The sequence below is a fragment of the Myotis davidii genome, unplaced genomic scaffold, assembly GCF_000327345.1.
Source record: "Myotis davidii unplaced genomic scaffold, ASM32734v1 scaffold1134, whole genome shotgun sequence".
Lineage (NCBI taxonomy): Eukaryota > Metazoa > Chordata > Mammalia > Chiroptera > Vespertilionidae > Myotis > Myotis davidii.
In genome coordinates, this window is record NW_006286229.1 from 952,951 (window position 1) to 973,311 (window position 20,361).

The 20,361-nt window shown below is 40.8% G+C and overlaps 1 protein-coding gene across 1 annotated transcript in view; it reads left to right on the forward strand.

Annotated features, from left to right (window-relative positions):
- Nucleotides 1-15,642, forward strand: part of NEMP1 (nuclear envelope integral membrane protein 1) — a 26,950-nt gene extending 11,308 nt beyond the window's left edge. The window contains exons 2-9 of the mRNA XM_006757355.2: nt 1,752-1,870; nt 3,230-3,449; nt 6,431-6,503; nt 7,337-7,430; nt 7,863-7,977; nt 9,764-9,989; nt 11,103-11,276; nt 11,987-15,642. Of these exons, the coding sequence (XP_006757418.1) occupies nt 1,752-1,870; nt 3,230-3,449; nt 6,431-6,503; nt 7,337-7,430; nt 7,863-7,977; nt 9,764-9,989; nt 11,103-11,276; nt 11,987-12,164 (1,199 nt within the window). The 3' untranslated portion in view covers nt 12,165-15,642. The remainder of the gene's footprint in view (nt 1-1,751; nt 1,871-3,229; nt 3,450-6,430; nt 6,504-7,336; nt 7,431-7,862; nt 7,978-9,763; nt 9,990-11,102; nt 11,277-11,986) is intronic.
- Nucleotides 15,643-20,361: the final 4,719 nt, after the last annotated feature.

The window sequence follows — 20,361 nt, forward strand, 5'->3', positions numbered from 1 at the left end:
TGAGAACTTTATTTTGCTTGTTGGTATTTGTAGGACAAACCATAGGTGCAGTTGGAATTCACAGATGAAAAATATTAGAGGAAAGGCAATCATGGTGAAAGGTACAGGGCTCAGTTTCTTCTAGAAGACTAAAAAGAGCAAGGTTGTTTGTGTCAAAAAAAACTGAACTGGGGCTATTTTTTTCCCCATTAAACATGACTGCAGCCCTTTTCTGTGTATCCTGACCTGGGCTCTGTGGAAAGGAGCAACCGCCTAGGGCACAGGTCCACGCCTAGAAGTGACTCTCTCCTGGACACCTGATGGAGTGTGTTTATGCCTTTTTATTTCTGTTACTGGTGGAGATGATGCAGATGATTGCTGGGGGTGAACAGCCATCTATATATATCAAAGCCTAAGCGACCAACTGACTGACTGACTGCGTAACCGGTTGCTATGACGTGCACTGACCACCAGGGGGCAGATGCTCAACGCAGGAGCTGCCCCCTGGTGGTCAGTGCATTCCCACAGCAGGAGTGCTGCTCTGCTGACGGGTGCCAGACGCAGGGTTCATGGCTGGCCCTGCCTCTGGCCTCCATGGCAGTGCTACTGAGCCGCCTGGTACAGTAGGGCTGGGATGAATGGGATTGGTGCAGTGCCCAACATGCCACTTAATGCACTACTACATCCCTCAAGGGAAGCCAGACTGCTGGTTTTGGCCTAATCCCCACAGGCCAGGCCAAACTGGCAGTCCGACATCCCCTGAGGGGTCCCGGATTGCAAGAGGGTGCAGGCCAGGCTGAGGAACCCCACCAGTGCATGAATCTGTGCACCGGGCCTCTAGAGGGGATCCTTCAGCCCAGCCTGCACCTTCTTGCAATCTGGGACTCCTCAGGAAATGCCCCTCTTGCAATCCGGGACTTCTGGCTCCTAACCACTGACCTCTGCCTGCCTGCCTCATTGCCCCTAAATGCTCGCCTGCCTGCCTGATCACCCCTAACCACTTTGCCTGCTTCCCGGATCACCCTAACTGCTTGCCTGCCTGCCTCATCTCACCTAACTGCCTCTGCCTTGGCTCCCAGCACTGTGGCTTCGTCCAGAAGGACTTCCAGAAGGTCGTTCAGCTGTCCAGTCTAATTAGCATATTATGCTTTTATTATTATAGATAATCATTGCCAATTCTGTTCATTCTACCTGAGAAAGGGATAGAGAAAAAACACAAGATGAGGTTACTTTGGCTTTGCCTTTTTAACGATACAGGACCTGGGTGTGAATCTCAATTAAGCTAATTTGGCTTTGGGCAAATTCATCTTTTTTTTTGTTGTTAACCCTCATCCAAGGATATTCTTCCCTCCCTCCCCCCCATTGATTTTTAAAATATATATTTTTTTATTGGTTTCAGAGAGGGAGAGAGAGATAGAAACATCCATGATGAGAAAGAATCATTGATTGGCTGCCTCCTGGGGGTTGAGCCTGCATCCCAGGCACGTGCCCTTGATTGGAGGGTTAAATGAGATTGCATACTGTCTTAACACTAAGTAGTAGCTTTCCTTATTACTTATTCTGGGTTAATGACTATTTGTAATATCTAAATAAAATTAGACAGAAATAAGACTATCTTATTTCTTCTCTTATTTCAGTTATCTTGTTTCTCAGTCACTGACATTTTAACCTCAACTTTAAGAAAGTGGTCAGTTTAAATCTTTATGAAATGAGTTAATAGTTATTATCTTGTTCTGTTACATTTAATTCTTATTTTCTTCCTTTGCATAAAGTTGAAATTAATGTGGTCATGCTTCAGGAATCTCGAGTTTATACTATGACTGCCAGGCAACAATTCTGTTATGAAAATGTGCTTATCCCAAAGTGGCATGATATATGGACACGGATACAGGTAATAATTTGGAGGCCCCTGGCAGGGGCAGCTTTTGTGAATGTTTGTCTGTATTAGTGAGTTCTTTGACACTCTATCTGAAGCACACAATTTTTATTTAATTTTTTAAAATATATTTTTGTTGATTTCAGAGAGGAAGGGAGAGGGAGAGAGAAATAGAAACATCAATGACGAGAGAGAATCATTGATCAGCTGCCTCCTGCACACCCCCTTCTGAGGATCAAGCCCGCAATCCGGGCATGTGCCCTTGACTGGAAGCCAACTGAGGACCCTCCAGTCCACAGGTTGAGGCTCTATCCACTGAGCCAAACCAACTAGGAACACACACAAGTATTTATAAAGTGTTATTAATAACCTTGGCAGGGTTGAGATTATCCTGAATTGTGTTTTCATCTATAAGCTTTTTTTCCTATTTACGTTCCTCTCTCTGCTCATTTAAGTAGCTTATAATACTTGACCATGAGGTAAACTTCCTCATTTTCCCAAAGAAACTTCTTTCTTCTCTTGCCCTTTTCTTTTTACACACACACACACACACACACACACCACCTTTTCTTTTTAAAGGCCTTCTGCCTTCTTTGGCCTGGAAACTGTCCTGTGTCTTTCAGGATGTAAATAAACTCTTTTGTCTTGCTGCTCTTATTTTTATTCTACACAGGATGTTTCATAAGCCTCCTGAACTGAAGTTTCCCCTTGATAGAATGAATGACTTTGGTCTCATTTATTTCAAAACACCATTAAACCACCTGGCAAGGCAAGAGTGTCTGGCTGTAATAGTGATTGAACAAAATGAGTCCTTTTGAAAATGGTGCTACTCTCATAAGCATAGTTACTAATAAGGGCATTTGTTGTTCACATCAGAAACATCAGGGTGGGCTTGTGGGTTTCTTTTTTTAATTCTCTTTTTTTTATTGTCTGATATAAAAATCATATTCCATCTGGGGCAAATTATAACCAACATGTACCCATAATCAGTGATTTGTGACAAAGGGTTGAATTTCTCAGCCTGTCATTATGGGAAACCTTTTTGGGGCTGTTTATGCTTGGCAATTTTCTTAATATTCTAGACCCTGGCTTTGTATGATCTCTTATAAATAGCAGTATTGTGGAAGTCTTTTTTCTCCCTATGTTCAGGCCTAATAGTAGATTCAGATCATGTTAACAAGACATTCTAACAGCTGCCTCTCTATACCATGTGCAATGATATTTGTCCAATTATGTTTTAGCCAATGCATCTCTATATTTTTCATAAGCCTTGTGGAAAACTAGTGCCATTTCTGATTTAGATATTTACTCTAAAGTTTTGTGTTAATTTAAAATTTTTATTTGTGAAAAATTCATTCCTATTTTGTGTTACAGATTCGGGTAAATAGTTCCAAACTGGTACGAGTCACCCAGGTGGAGAATGAGGAGAAACTGAAGGAGCTAGAGCAGTTTAGTATCTGGAACTTTTTTTCCTCCTTTTTAAAAGAGAAATTGAATGACACCTATGTTAATGTGGGACTGTATAGCACAAAAACCTGCCTCAAAGTTGAGATTATAGAGGAAGACACCAAGTACAGTGTCACTGTGACCCGCAGTAAGTCTTACCTGTGTTTTTATGATGAATTCTATAATGAGAAGGAACTGAACTTTGGAGGGTATAATTAGTGAGAAAGAGAAGTCAGCCCAAGATAATTCCATTTTGGTTCTGATTATAACCTGAGTTCACTACTGCTCCAAACAGTTTAGAGAAACTCCACCCCACATAAAGCCCTTTAGGCCTAGAATTGAGACTTCACATTAGATCATTGTAAGTACCTCCTTACCTAGAATTGTGAAGATGCACATTCTTTTTTTTTTAAAATATATTTTATTGATTTCCTACAGAGAGGAAGGGAGAGAGACAGAGAGTTAGAAACATCGATGAGAGAGAAACATCGATCAGCCGCCCCCTGCACATCCCCCAGCGGGGATGTGCCCGCAACCCAGGTACATGCCCTTGACCGGAATCGAACCCGGGACCTTTCAGTCCGCAGGCCGACGCTCCATCCACTGAGCCAAACCGGTTTTGGCAAGATGCACATTCTTAATTCTTCCAATGGCTCTGACCTGATATTCCTAGTATTTCTCAGAGTGTAAAAGATGTATTTCTGCCTTCTGGGCACTTCTAGACAAAGGTAGATGTCCCGAAATGTACAGGTCTACATTTGAAGACATGAACGGTTAAATAATAAAAACTGAAGATCCCTAGCCAGTTTGGCTGAGCGGATAGAGCAGTGATGGCGAACCTTTTGAGCTCGGCTTGTCAGCGTTTTGAAAAACCCTAACTTAACTCTGGTGCCGTGTCACATAATGAAATTTTTTGATATTTGCTACCATAGTAAAACAAAGATTTATATTTTTGATATTTATTTTATATATTTAAATGCCATTTAATAAAGAAAAATCAACCAAAAAAATGAGTTCACGTGTCATCTCTGACACTCGTGTCATAGGTTTGCCGTCACTGGGATAGAGCATCGGCCTGTGGACTAAAGAGTCCCAGGTTCGATTCCAGTCAAGGGCACATGCCCGGGTTGCAGGTTCAATCCCCAGTAGGGTGTGTGCAGGAGGCAGCCGATTAAGGATTCTGTCTCATCATTGATGTTTCTCTCTCTCTCCCCCTCTCCCTTCCTCTCTGAAATCAATATATATATATTGATTTCAGTTCTGCCTTTCTTCAGAACTGAATATTAGTACTTCATAAGTAAAAAGTATTTGTGGAATGATAAATATGAAGATCATTGCAACTTAAGGCTTACTCAGTGGAACTGGGAGAAGCCCTCCCTTCTCTGAATGTCTGAGAAAGTTTCACAGAGGAGGTGGATCATTATCCTGTTGAATTCTCTGTGACTTTTGGTCTCTCCCTGGTTACCACCCAGGGTCCTGGATTGTTGTGAGTAATGGAAAGGTTCTTGGGTTTTGCTACAAAATAGTTTGTGCCCTCTAATTGCCCCACGGTTTCACAGTTCTTTGGATTGGCCTGTTGTGTTTTTTGTTGTTGTTCTTGCTTGGTTGGTTGATTGGTTTTTGTATTTCTTTTACATTTACTGATCTTTTTTTATCCTATTCCGCTTGTGGACCTCCCCTAAACTCAGCTCTTGAATGTGAAGGCGTGGGAGGGTCTTACATGCCCCTAAGGGGCCTCTGCTTGGACCCCCTGGTCCTGAGTGAACTGTGTTTGAGTGTAGGTTTTTCCAACACAGTTGTTGTATAGCGAAGGGAAGTAAATGGTGTTGTTGGGCCAGAAGAACAGCCAGTTAGAGAAAACAGAAGGCCCTCATCCAAAGTTCTAGGGCTAGGCAAATCTGTTAAGTCCCAGCCTGAGTGACTTAAGGCTTGAAAACCAGAGTGGTGGAGACCTCTTGTGGGCAATTGCATGAAGTGCTGATGCCACCATGCCTGGCTCTATCCAAAGCAACGCTTGGTTTCTTTTTGCCTTGGTGTAGGTAGCCAAAATAAAAACAAGATCTTCAGGAAAGTACAGGTTAGACAGAGACCTAATTACCCTTTCTCTTTGGAAGGGTGTCCCAGCTTTGTGTGGGATTTATAATGCTATTTAGGTGGACTCTTTGTATTTATTTTATTAGCTGGCCAATAATGCCAGCGTTGCCTTTTATTCTACCCAATAACTCCCTCTTATCCATGGTTTCAGTTACCTAAATTGTGTGCTGTTCTGGGTAGCGGGATAAAATCTTGTACTATCCCATCTGGATATGAATTGTCCCTTTGTCCAGTGTACCCACGCTGTATACCCTACCCTCCTGTTGGCCACTTAGTAGCCATCTGGGTTATCAGATTGATTGTCACGATTGACTGTCCCCATATTGCAATGGTTGTGTTCAAGAAACCCTTAGTTTATTTAATAATGGCCCCAAAGCACAAGAGGAGTGATGCTAGTAATTTGGATATGCCAAAGAGAAGCTGTGAAGTGCTTCCTTTAAGTGAAAAGGTGAAAGTTATTGACTTAATAAGGAAAGAAAAAGAATGTTGTATGCTGAGGTTGCTAAGATAAACAGTAAGAATGAATCTTCTATCCATGAAATTGTGAAGAAGGAAAAGAAATCCATGCTAGTTTTGCTGTCACAAGTCAAACTGCAAAAGTTACAGCCACAGTGCATGATAAGTGCTTAGTTAAGATGAAAAAGGCATTAAATTTATGGGTGGAAGACCTGGACAGAAAATGTGTTCCAATTGATGGCTGTTTGTTGCACCAGAAAACATTGGACCTATACTAAGACTTCAAGCAGGGAACCCTGAAATGAATGGCCACATTCACAAAACTTTTATTACAGTATATTGTTATAATCTAATTGTTAGTTGTTGTTAATCTCTTTGCCTATTTTATAAATTAAACTTCATCATAGCTGTTTTTGTATAAGAAAATACAGTATATTACATATATGCTTCAGTACCATCCATGGTTTCAGGATTCCATTGGGGGTCTTGGAACATATACCCCAGCAGATGAGGAGGGACTACTATAATGCCTTAAACTGTTTGTTTCTCATATTAAACAGAAGTCTCTGTTTATTTCAGGATTTGACCCCAAACTCTTTCTCGTTTTCCTTCTTGGACTTATGTTATTTTTTTGTGGAGACTTGTTGAGCAGGTAAGTTCCAAGGCTAGAGTGCGGAATGACGAGACTCAGATCTGTCCTTGAGTTTTATTGTAAAAACTCCAAGTGCTGCCATTTCCTTTTCCAGGACCTTTATGGCTAGGCCATTATATGCTTGGATAATTTTTAAAAGTACTTTAATATATGTGTAATGATCTTTGTTTTTTCCTTGTATTACATAAGACTGGCAATAGTGAAATCTTCCCATTAGTTTGATCTATCTTATGATGAGTCAACCACTCCACCATTGGAAAGAATGTATTAAGCCCTTATTTTTACTGGGCTATGTATGTGTTGATAAGCTATGATCCCTAAACCCCCTAAGCTGGCAGGCACACATCCCTCGCGCAGTCTGGGACCCCTCGCTCCTTACTGCCCGCCTGCAGCAGAGACAGGAGAGGCTCCCACCACTGTTGCTGGGCTAGCCAGCCATCTGGCTAAGGAGTGCTCCCCCTGTGGGAGCGCACTGACCACCAGGTGGTCAGTGTGCATCATAGCGACCAGTCATTCTGCCCTTTGGTCGATTTGCATATTACGCTTTTATTATATAGGATTGGGTTGGGAAAGATGCTGGGGATCAAAGTAGGAGACTTAATAGAGGTTTATTTTGGGGATATACTTGAGGGGACCTCATTGATACTAATCCTCATAATCTGGGAGCAACTATATTCTAGTTTCTTCAGTTTTCTGACTTCAAGTTTTGGACAAATACCTGTTCTAATCTTGTATCTGTTTTTTATCTTTTGACTAGGATAGTTGTCCTAGTTGGAACAATGCCTTGTATGAAGAATACACACATAGTCATGAAATACATTTTCTCTTTGCAGAAGCCAAATCTTCTACTATTCTACTGGGATGGGTGTGGGAATTGTGGCGTCTCTGCTAATCATCATTTTCATGCTGTCCAAGTTTATACCTAGGGTAAGTAGCAGAATTCTCATGTGGTTAAGATGAGCCTGGATAGTTGAAAGATAGTTTTCTTAGGTAATTTAGCAGCACTGAAATTTGCATTGATATCTAAGCCAATGTCCTACTCCTTCCTTGATTCAGAAAGGTACTTACCATGATGAAACTTGGAGCCTGATTACATATAAACTCCCTTTTTATTTAAAATTCTGTGCTTAGTGGGGGATTAAAGTCTCCTTCCTATTTGCTAATTACATAGTCAGGCTTTTAAGTTATTTAGCATCTCATTTTCCCAGTGTCCTTAGCAGACTGTACCACTTTAAATAGGAAATCTTTGTCAGAGATGTGTTTTTCAGTAGTTTGAGGTTTTTTTAAACATAGTCTCATTTTGCTTTTATGTATGGAAACCTTTTGTAACTTTTTGCTTTCACTTCTACTCTGTTTTAGAAAAGTCCCATTTATATCATCCTGGTGGGAGGCTGGTCCTTTTCGCTATACCTCATTCAACTAGTTTTTAAAAATTTACAAGAGATCTGGAGGTGCTACTGGCAGTATCTTTTAAGTAAGTGTTACTGGTTTTGTTTTCCTTTTTATAGGTTTATAAACAATTTTAGTTAATTTGGTCATGAAATTAACTTTTAGGAGTTTAATAGTCCATGCCATTTTATTAACTTTTAAGAATTGTAGTTCTTCACTTATTTCTAACCCCTCTTACAGTTGTTACCTTCTCTTAAATTAAAATGATGCTGCTCAGAAGAAGACTTTAATTTGTGTTGTAGATAAGTATACCTTTCTTTATATGACAGGCATCTTTCTGAAAAACTGTAAATTGACTTTATTAATACAATTGTATTTGTTTTATTTATTGTTATTGTTGACAGTATTACAGATGTCCCTCAATCACCCTCCCTTTGCCACCCTCCACCCAGCCCCCAACCCACCACAGGCCTTTACCACACTATTATTTGTGTCCATGGATTATGCATAGTCTATATAATAAAAATCTAATATGCTAAGTGTCCAACCATTCATTCAACCATTTGACCAGTCACTATGACATGCACTGACCACCAGAGGGCAGATGCTCTGACCAGTAGGTTAGCTTGCTACTAGGATCGTATATCCAGAAATAGAATTACTGAATTATGTGTTAATTCTTTAATTTTTTGAGGAAACACCATACTTTTTTCCATAGCAACTGCTACCATTGTACATTCCCAGCCAGCAGAGAACCAGGGTTCCCTTTTCTCTACATCCTCACCAGCACTTGTTGTTTGTTGATTTATTAATGGTAGCCATTCTGGCAGGTGATACCTTACTGTAGTTTTAATTTGCATCTCTCTGATCATTAGTGATATTGAGCATGTTTTCATATGTCTATTGGCCATCTGTATGTCCTCTTCGGAGAAGTGTCTATTTAGGTCCTTTGCCCATTTTTTAATTGGATTGTTTGTCAACATAATTGTATTTCTAATATACTTGAGGAGTTGAAAAAATAACTCTTCATTGAATCTAATCTGTAAAGCAGGAATCCTTTTTTTATACAGATAGTAACTCTTAATCTACCCTTTGAGAGGTGATTAATCTGGATTTCCATATATTGAGTGGTTTGTTGTTAATCCTCACCCAAGGATCTTTTTCTTTTTCTTTTATTTAATATATTTTTGTATTGATTTCAGAGAGGGAGAGAGAGATAGAAACATCAGTGATAAGAGAAAATCATTGATTGGCTGCCTCCTGCACGACCCCCACTGGGGATTGAGCCCGCAACCCTGGTATGTGCCCTTGACCCGATTCGAACCTGGAACCCTTCAGTCTGCAGGCCGATGCTCTATCCATTGAGCCAAACCAGCTAGGGCCCGAGGATATTTTTCCATTGACTTTTAGGGAGAGTAGAAGGGGGAGAGTGGGAGGGGGAGAAATAGAGAAACATCGATGTGAGAGAGACACATGGATTGGTTGCCTCCCCCACATGCCCTGACCAGGGCCAGGGATCCAGCCTGCAACCGAAGTGTGTGCCCTTGATCAGAATCAAACCTGGGACCCTTCAATCATCGGGCCGACACTCTATTCACTGAGCCATACTGGCTAGGCCATATATTGTGTTTTTTAAACAGACTATTCTAGAGTTGTTCAATGTGTAGCAATGCTTCAATTTAATGCAAATAAATTAGGGATAAAAAGAAGGATGGAAGCTTAAAAAGATAAATATATCTGAATGATAGAAAAAAATATGAATAATTGAGTAATGATCTTGTCCATTTTCCCAGTTCAGTCGATGCTAGTCACTTACTGCTGTTCCCCACACACATTATTTTACTAATGCCTTCTGTTAACTCTTCTCATAGGTTATGTCCTCACAGTTGGATTTATAAGTTTTGCAGTCTGTTACAAGTATGGGCCCTTGGAGAACGAACGAAGTATCAACCTGCTGACCTGGACCTTGCAGCTGATGGGCCTCTGTTTCATGTATTCTGGTATCCAGATACCACAGGTTGCTTTTGCCATTATCATCATTGCTCTGTGTACTAAGAACCTGGAGTATCCTATTCGGTGGCTGTACATCACCTACAGGTGACTGAAAGGCAATGTAACTATTGAAATGTACAATGTGTGATACAGTTGCAGCAAAAGGACTCAAAAGTGTTGACCTGGGAGCCTCTTTGCTAATGAAAATTTATTGTATTATTGCTTCTGATTTTTGTCCTTTCTGAGTCTCTTTCTTTAGACTATAGGCATTTTTATAGTTTTATTATAGTTATTTTATATGAAAGTATTCACTAAAGTGTGATGTGCTCATGTTACCACTAGATGGTGCAAAGTATATTACTTTTATATCAAATGCCTCAGGTTACATAGTTTCAGAGTCTTTCACATTGGCTCTCAGATTGCGCTGGGAGTCCTGGTCTTTTTCTTTTAATTGATTTCCCCCCCTCTGTAGAGAGAGAAGAAGGGAGAGGGAGAGAGAGAAACATTGATCGGCTGCCTCCTGCATGTCCCCTACTGGGGATAGAGCCCACAAGCTGGGCATGTGCCCTGACCATCAACCTTTCAGTGCACCAGACGATGCCCAACCAACTGAGCCACACTGGCCAGGAATGGGAGTCCTAGTCTTAAGATGTAATTCATAGTGTGTTATCACCTTGCATAGTGAATATGGAATAATCTCAGATTGTCGGTGGTGGTTCTATTACAGATAGTCAAGGGTGATATCTTCAGTTTGGGGAACAAAGTTAATGGACCACAATTTTACATCATCATTTTTGGTCATTTTCCCAGTTTTTGGAAAATAAATACTTTGTCTATCATTTATTGGCAAATAAGTGAATTTACTCACATTAGTGAATAATAATTGACTATTCTGACTTGTTACTAATAGTCTGACATATCAAGAGTACATTATAACTAAAGATATCTGGCCCAGCCAGCGTGGTCACAGTTCAATTCCCGGTCCGGGCACATACCCGGGTTGCAGGTCCAGTCCCCAGTGTGGGGCGTGCAGGAGGCAGCCAATCAATGATTCTCTCTCATCATTGATGTTTCTATCACTCTGTCCCTCTCCCTTCCTCTCTGAAATCAAGAAGGTCAGGCTCTCTGCCGCATGCCTGGCCCACTGAAGGGAGCTAGAGGTAAGGGTGCATGCAGATTACTGATTAATGATTCATGGTGTTATTTTGATGAGCACAGAAAGATGTGTAAGGCAACAGAAAAGATTGTCCCCCCTCGTCTCCTGACAGAAGAAGAGTATCGAATACAAGGAGAGGTGGAAACTCAAAAGGCGTTAGAGGAGCTTCGAGAATATTGTAACAGTCCAGACTGCTCTGCTTGGAAGACTATTTCTCGAATCCAGTCTCCAAAGAGGTAAACTCTTGGCCAAATATGCCAAGCATCTGTCATAGTGACTGTGACCTTGAGTTTTAACATATCGTACTTCTAGGTAATGATTTTGTATTTATGGCTTTATTTTCCTATTCATCTAGTAGTCAAGAGAAAAAGGTATGTATATCATCATATGTTAAGCAGAACTGTCTACTCTAGCATAGACGTGAGAAGATTCCAACACTATATCAAGTGTCCCCTCTGATAGTATTGCATTACTCTTTGAGTGGTGTTTTCTGTTTGTTTGTTTGTTTGCTTGCAGGGGAGAGGGGTGGGATTTTTTTTTCCTTTTTATTTGGGGGCAACTATACCAGTGAGTATGTGAATCTTCAATTTGGAATCCTGATGGCATAAAGTTTATAGGACCATAAATATGAATGAATGTGTAATGACCCTTAATCTCTCTTATCAGAATTACAGGTGACTAAAGGAACCTTGGCACTTCCATAGCTAAAAAGGATAGGCTAGTGCTTATTAAGCAGGATGAGGTTGCAGGGGATGTTGGCCTATGACCCCAGCTTTCCTTTTCTCCTTGTTTCTTGCTTTGGTCTACTTAACTGCCAGAGTAAGGACAGGGATGCTGTCTGGACTCAGTATAATTTGAGTAGTGAAGGGTTTAAATTTATTCTTATTTTGAAATAAAAATAGAAAGGGCAGAAGGTGCCTAATGAATATTATCTTCTCTTTTCCAGATTTGCTGATTTTGTGGAAGGTTCTTTTCACCTCACACCAAATGAAGTTTCTGTCCATGAGCAGGAGTATGGATTAGGGAGCATTATTGCCCAGGATGAAACCTATGAAGAAACATCCTCCGAGGAGGACACAGATTCTTGGTATCCCACTGTCGTGCAGAACAACTTTTTGACTTAGGTGGAAGTCAGTTATTTTTATGTGGACTGGCTTGGTCTCTTGATGTGGTCCATGTCGCGTATGTTGTGCATTATGCTTCTCAGCTTGTTGAGACAGAGCGAGATGGTGCAGGATTCTCCCACTGAAATTAGAAGCCTGAGTAGGCCTCCCTCTGGAAATGGTCTTGGTGGTGTCTGTGGGATCCCTGGGGAATGAGAGTGGGTAAACAGGTGAATGTTCCCCTTGGTTAAGCAGTCAGCTCACCTTTTATGTTTCCAGAGAGACTGGATGAGCACAGCGAGCACAGCATTCTAGCTCCTCTTTCGGAAGTTGATTCAGCCATGGCATTTCCCACTGTGACTGGCACTCAGAAGTGAGACTGTTATCTGGGTTATATTTTTCAGAGAGAAAGCCTGTTTCACTTCTACTTTTATTCCAGTGACTTTAGAATAATCCTTGTTTAAAGAGGAAAATGGATTTTTATTTGTTTGTCTTATTTTTTAAATGGACATATGTAATTTTAATTTCTTAAAATTCATGTTCCAGAACCAGCAAGTGCTCCAGTGTGACAAGCCTCGTAGGCCCCTACATATTTATTAATATGGATTATCCGTTAAAGCCCCAGAAGCTGTTGTGTTGAGCTTTGAATTGATTCTCATGCATATGATATTCTGAGTCCTGCTTGCTTTTAGGAACATGCCTATTGGCTCTTCTGTAGGGGAGGTCCGTTGGGCTTTTTATTATAGTCAGCTTTCAATTCCATCTTAAAAATAAACTTGCATTTTTTCCCTTCTCATTCCTCCTCGCTCCCTTTGCCCTTTTACAAAGGGTCTATTCCCTTACCTGTGAAGTATGTACAATTCAGAGTTTTTTCATTTCTTATATTCTCTTCCCCTTGGTTTTTAGCATTATTCCTGCTATTTAGGAGAAGCGATCTTATTTAGGGAATTTAAATGGTTTTTACAGGTTCTCCATTTTTGGGGGGTCAGTGAGTCACATATCTTTGAGTTGCTGTGGAATCAGGAAACTATCTCCTTTTTCTTTCCTTCCTTTGTCTACTCATTCTTCCTGTTCCTTTCTGTCTTTCCTTACCACCTATTTTTCCCCCCATGAGCTCTGCTAATTTTGTAAGCCCTAAAACTATGAAGTTTCTTGATACAACATACAAGATGTAGTTATGTAGCTGCGATAGTTTGCATTGCTAGAAAATAGACCTTCAGTTACTCTTCATGACTCGGGATGCTCCTTCAGCCATCAGGATCAGATTTTTTTAAAGATGAGTCATAGATACATTTTTAAAAATTGTTTTTAGAAAGAGAGAAACATCGATTCGTGTTACACTCATTTACGCATTCATTGATTGATTCTTGTATGTGCCATTGAACCCATAGCCTTGGTGTATTCGGGTGACACTCTAACCAACTGAGCTACCCAGCCAGGGCCAGACACATTTTTCCATGAATTATACTTACTTGCCGTTTCATTTCTGACCAGAGGTTTATGCATCCTTTTCTTATAGTGGCATTAGTTTCAGATTCTTTTGCATTGGAAAGTACCGCTATAAACCAGCAATGCCATTTATGAGGGAGTGAATTTTTATGTCTCTGTCATTAGCTGGTTTTGTCTTTGTAATCTTCACCCTCATGCCTTGAAAGAAGCTATAATTACTCTAGCCAGGAAGATAGACACCGATGGTAAGAGCACAGCATAGACTTCCTGGATGACCATGATCATAGAGATGATTTGTTAAAAAGTCTTCATGACTCCTTCAGACCAGCCATTTAGCAGATAAGGCCCTGGCCTCCATTACTGACTTTCAAAATGTCAGTTCTGAGACTCCTCTCCAGGTGGCTGGTTGATTATTTCCAGCAGTGTTTCCCATAGCTTTAAACTGTCTTAAAGTGACAGGTACCTCAGTTGGCAGCAAATAGACATAATAGAAGGTGAAAAATAAGCAGTTTTGGGGCAGATGCTGTTGGTTAAAGTTGTAGACTGAAGGAGCGCTATATTGGGAAACCTTAATGCCTTTGTGAGTTATGTACATGGTAAAATTTTATGCCTCTACAAAGAACTGCTAAGACCTTGGGAATGTACTATTTTTGACCTCATTTGAGGCCTAGGCTATTTGAACCTGAGTTGATTGGAAGAAGTAATTTGGCTGTACAAGTAGTTGATCCCCTGCTTCCAAGTACCTACTTAGGGAGGGTGGTGGCTTGCTGATTCATGTCTTCATTTCAGTGAGAAAGCAATGTGAGTTAGGGAAGGATTTCTCTCTCTTTATGTTTAGTAAACTTGTGGAATAAAGTTTCCATCTCAAGACCAGTTACTTTCACTATGTTTGAATTTAGGGTGAGTAAAATCAAACTCCGCTTATTACTTCCTGTCTGGTAGTTGGAGACGGAGCTGTATGCAGCAGAGATGACAGTGGGTCCTGCAGCATGAGAACTGCTCTCAGTGAAGGACGGTGCCTCTGGTGTGCTGCGTGTCCTTGCCCTGCCTGCCTGTGTGGCTCTGCCCCAGATGCTTCAGAGCTCCCATGTGCCTGGAGATTGTTGAACTTAGTAAACCTTTAGAAGCTGCTCTTGTCTCCCTCTGGCCACTTAGTGTAGTGGCTCAGTCACTACTTGAAGCCCCCATTTAATTTTCTCTGGCAGTTGCAACTTTTGCAATTTCAGCATAGTCTCATTTCTCAGACTGATCTCATCAAGAAGGATTGAAGGGATAACTATGAAGTGAGCTGGACATTGGAACCACGTCTGCTGCCATGTCAGCATTTTGCTCTGCAAATATCAAGCTACAAATTGGCCCTAGGGCCCAGGGACTCATCGGCATTCAAAAATCTATTGCCTCTCATCAGCCTGACCAGGTTGTGTAGAGCATGTCTCTCATTAATATAAGAGCCGACTGGCCTAAAACATTTCCTCTTGACTTTCCCACTCAGATTACTTTCATGAGACCAATGACCAAAAATAAGGAACATTTAGCAGCTTTGATATCTCCCAACAAATTTCTATCAGCCACTTCATCTCGCCAAAACTAGTTTATTTCTCCCCCCAAATTCATGAATTTATGTCTTGTACAAAGGATATTTTGCTGGTAATAGTTCCATTATAGTTCCAATGTTTCATTTTGTGCTAATACATCCCACTCTAGGCCCTAGCCCTCTCATTGACTATGTTCCCTTCAATCCAATCCCCACTGAGCATATATGATAGAGATTTGATTAATAAAAGGACCCTAATAGGCCAGATAGTCCCCCCAGGCCCTGATATCCATAAAAGGCTTGGCGTTGGATTATGCAATTGTCCTCAATTTTTTCGTTCTAGAAAAAAAAAAGATGGGCTCAGATGGATGCTTGCGCAAAAATGGTTCTTAGCTGTGTACTCATAACTTTTCTCTGAATTGAGGAGTGAGCGTTGAAGTAGGAGGAAAGGAAATTAAATGTCCTTGTATTTTTTGAACTCAGGTCTGACATATGAGATAATAACCTATATTGAAATGCCAAGAATTGTATCTGAACCAAGGAGAGGACAGTTTGACAGATTTATTATGCCTTCATGTTACACAGGAGCAGAAACTAAGTAATACACACAAAAATAGCTATTTTACAAGGTAAATGCACTTCCAACCTTTTGCGTCTGTTTTGATGTAGCAGAAATTACTTTTTTAGGGAAACCTATGCAATTGTAATCTGGTGGTGTCTCTTGCTAACTTAGCTTATGGACTCAGTTACTGTTGAGTTGGATTCTACATGGTTACTACCTTCAGAAGGGGTGTTCAGTGCCTTATGTGATGGAAGCCAGAGCCTGCTGGGAATAACAATGCAAATTCACGTGAATGTCAGCACACAGCTTTAGTGAGGATGGGAGTGGCACACAGCCTCCCAAAATATGGGGCTTTGGGTTCCTTGCCCCAACCCATGTGTGTCATCTTCCTCCTCACACTCTTGACAATAACTTGAAAATGATGAAATCACATTCTCTGAACTTTACTAGTATATGGACAACATTTTTATTATGTTAACATAATAGATAATTCATAATGTATTAGAACTGTTACAGCCTGCAGTTGCCTCAGTTTCCCATGATGGTGAAATAGCAAGGGTAATGAATCACCGGGTAAGTTTTAGCCTGTGAGTAATGCCTTAGTGTTACTTAAAAATATTTTTCATTTGTATTTAAAATAAATATTCATAAATGTTTGAAAGGGACAAAATGATCAGGGATGGCTCTTTGCCATGGGTCTCATTTTCACTCTTTTCTGTAAGAAAAAATGTCAGTGTTTTATTATATATTTTTTCATTTTTATTGTACAAATTTGTAAGTAATTCCAATTTTAATAAAGTTTTATAGACTATATAGTGGTTTCTCTTAATGAACATGTACTTCTCTTGTTTGGATCTCCTGTTTTCAGTTCATGAGTAAGTAGCTCCTCAGTTTCATCTTTTTAATGCGACCATTTGCATGCCATCTATTTTCCCTTTTCTTTTTTAACCACTGCTGCCCATCTTGGGTATCTCTTGCTCTATTTTCATCCCGGAGCTGAATGATTTCCCAAGATGCCACATCTCTAAGGGCTATTCTTACAGAAGTAGCAGGTTGTACTATTATGCTGTCTCATAAAAAACAATATATAGGGCCTTGATTGGTTTGGCTCAGTGGATAGAACGTCAGCCTGTGGACTGAGGGGTCCCAGGTTCTATTCTGGTCGGGGGCATGTACCTTGGTTGCAGGCACATCCCCAGTAGGAGGTGTGCAGGAGGCAGCTGATCGATGTTTCTCTCTCATCGATGTTTCTAACTCTCTGTCCTTCTCTCTTTCTCTCTGTAAAAAAATCAATAAAATATATTTTTATATTAAAAAAAGATATATAGGTTATTCCTGGTCTAGGGAGCTTCTCTGTGCTTTAGTTCTTTAAATTTTTAAAAATGATATGAAGTATTTGTTTTATTTTCACTGGGGTGAGGGGCAGACCCATGGATCCTACTGTGAAATGCCTGCCAAAAACTTTGTGTAGGGTGGGAGAGGGAGCAGGGCTCTAGTGAGCATTAGGGGTGTGGAATAAAACCAATTACGTCTAGGCCCAGCTTCTGTAGTAGGAATCTGAATCTTCTATTTTTTATGTTTTGGCTTTTTTCTTTGCTCTTGGAATCTGTTATAGCATTTGCATTAATTCTGTACCTGTCTCCTCTTTTCTTAGTTATTTAGATTACATGGAAACCCATTGTCCATTTTTCAAAGATGTGAAAGGAAGAAAACAGGATGCAGACTATGTAAATTTATGTAGATTAGTGCACAGTAATGGCATCTTTTTTCCTTTGCCTTCTATAACTATACTAGGTAAATAAGAGACATAGATGATCATTAATGGCTATTAATAAAAACTTAAAGCATAATTGCCAGGAATGTAACATCATAGGGTTACAGGGAGGAGAGAAAAAAAGATAAGGTGTTTAAACCAGTTCTTCTCACACTTTAAAAATGCACAGGGAACATCTGGGGAGCTTGTTTAAATGCAGACTTCGCCTCAGTAAGCCCGATGGGGGCCCGAGATTCTGCATTTCTAATAAGCTCCCAAGTGATTCAGCTGCTGCTGGTCTGTGGACCTCACTTTGAATAGTAAGAATGTAAAGCACTTACCTTGTTGCCTGGCACATACTAAGTACTTGGTCAAGGTTACTAATTGACACCAGATAATTTGTGAGAGTCAAGAAAATCCTTTGCCCACCAAATAAATATCTTCACCATATCTGAAAACTGTGTTTTTATTGCATAACATCTTTTCAAAAATGAGTATCTCTGGGAGAATGAATAAATGTGAATTAGTTTAATCAGATTGTTGGCTTCCAAACTCTGTCAGAAATCTGCACTAAATACTTTGGAAGTTTCTTTTTTTGTCAGCTTTATTGAAGTATAATTTAAAACAATTATTTTTAATTGATGTTTAGAGAGAGAGGAAGGGAAAGGGAGACGGAGAAATATCGCTGTGAGAGCTGAACATCAATCAGTTTCCTCCTGCATACCCCCTTCTGGGGATCAAACATGCAACCCAGTGTGTGCCTGGAATGGAACCAGCAACCTTTTGGTGCATGGAATGGTGTCCAGTCAACTGAGCCACACCAGCCAGGGCTGAAGTATAATTTATATACAATAAAATTCACCAGTTTTGAATTTTGACTAATGGAGACAGTTGTGTAATCATTTTCACAATCATGATATAGAGCCTTTCCATCACCCCCAATAATTCCCTCATGCCCCTGCACAGACAAAAAAAAGTTTTTTTTTAAACACCAGTTTGTTGTTTCACTTATTTAAGCATTCATTGCTTGCTTCTACATGCCCTGATGGTATTGAACCCAGAACCCTGGTGTATCAGGATGATGCTCCAACCAGCCAGCCACCCAGCCAGAGATAGACTAGAACTGTTAATGGGGGGAAAGAGAAAGGTGATTTTGGAGTCAGTGGAGAAGACCAATAAGCTCCAGTTGCTTCAGTTTTGTTTGAGAAACAGGAGATCACAATCCCCCCCCTCCACCCCACCCCCACTGCCGGATCTGGCCCGTTTGAAATGAATACAACAACAACAACAAAAAAAGACCGTACCCTTTTATGTAATGATGTTTACTTTGAATTTATATTAGTTCACACAAACACTCCATCCATGCTTTTGTTCTGGCCCTCTGGTCCAGTTTAAGAACCCATTGTGGCCCTCGAGTCAAAAAGTTTGCCCACCCCTGGCCTAGAACGTTCCTAGTTTTAGCACTCAAAATTTCCATGTCCAGAGAACTCAGCTTAGATCCCAGAAAAATCCTAGCTTGTGATGTTTATGCCATTGTTTCTAAGCCTAAGGTTGCCGTCTCATTTTAAAGTTGCTTCTCTTGTGAGCACATAGTAGGCACTCAATAAATGAGTGAACGGGTGGACACACATAAACCCCAATTGTAGGTGGCTGCAGATCCTGGCCTGGAGAACAGGAGACCTGGGTTCTGGTCCCACCTCTGCCAGGTTTGCAGTGGTGTGATCCTGGGAAAGAGATTTCTCACTCTAGGTCTGTCCATCTGTGTCCTTCATTGTAATAGGGAATCTGTAGTCACTTCTGTCTCTGACACTGATACTGTTCTACCTGTGTTCGGGATTATGTTCTTTGTCTCTACCACTCAGCCTTTTCTCTCTCTCCCTTGCCTTCCACCCCCCCCCCCATACTAGTATATATAGTAAATCAATAAATTATGAAAGGGCAGGTTGATAATGGACTGCTGATGGGCCAGGCTTCTGCAGAATGCTTCTGCAAAGCAATAATGTTTGGACCTTGAACCACGCAGCTGTGACTGCAAGTTGGAAAATCAAGTCTGCCTTCAGCTAAGTGTATTTGTGCATGCCTGGGAGGGAGCATGGTGGGAGCCTGCTGTTCAGGATTTTCCCTGGGTGGGTGAGGGGGTACCCTGGAAAGCAAAATTTTATAAGCTGCTTACTGTTGAAGACAGGTTATTTCCAGCTGGGCTAGTGCCCAGGAAACATTATCTCAAGGTCTTACTCAGTATCCTAGCACAGAAGGATTAAAATTAGAAATGCCAGGACTTGGGCTGGACCTCTGGCCAGCTTAGGGTCAGCATTCTGTTTGTGGTTCTGCCACATACTGCCTGTGGAAGGATGGGCACACTGTGTAATCTCTCTGAGCTTCAATGTTTGCCTCTAATTTTCTTTTTTAATGGAATATCTGCACTGCCTACTTCACAGGGTGGTGTAATTCAATATGATGATACAGGTGGGAGTTAATGAAACGGATGTCTTTACAAATGTCAGACATTATTACTAACTTTAGTTTTTAGATCTGTATCATGGGGCCTGAGTCATGAGGGGGAGGGGGTGGAGAGGAATTGGGGTGTTTTGTCTTCTTAGTCCTTAAAGTAATGTCATTGACAACGCCTGACTCAGTAATAAGGAAGGGTAGGTTTGAGGGAGGTACTGAGTCTTCGTTAGGAAGATACCCAAGCCTACCTTTCTCCTTGACAAATTCCTGACTTTGGAAAGCTTATCCTTAGCTATAAATTCCACTCCTATTCTCATTTCCAAATTTTTGGGACAATGGCACAAGAACTCTACTTGAGCTGCCCAGCTAAGGCCAGCCAGATCTCTTTCCTACTTTCTTGTGACTTTCTTGTGACTACTGTTTCCCTTCCGGGCTTCAGGCCTGTGAAGGGTTAAGCGAACCACGCCCT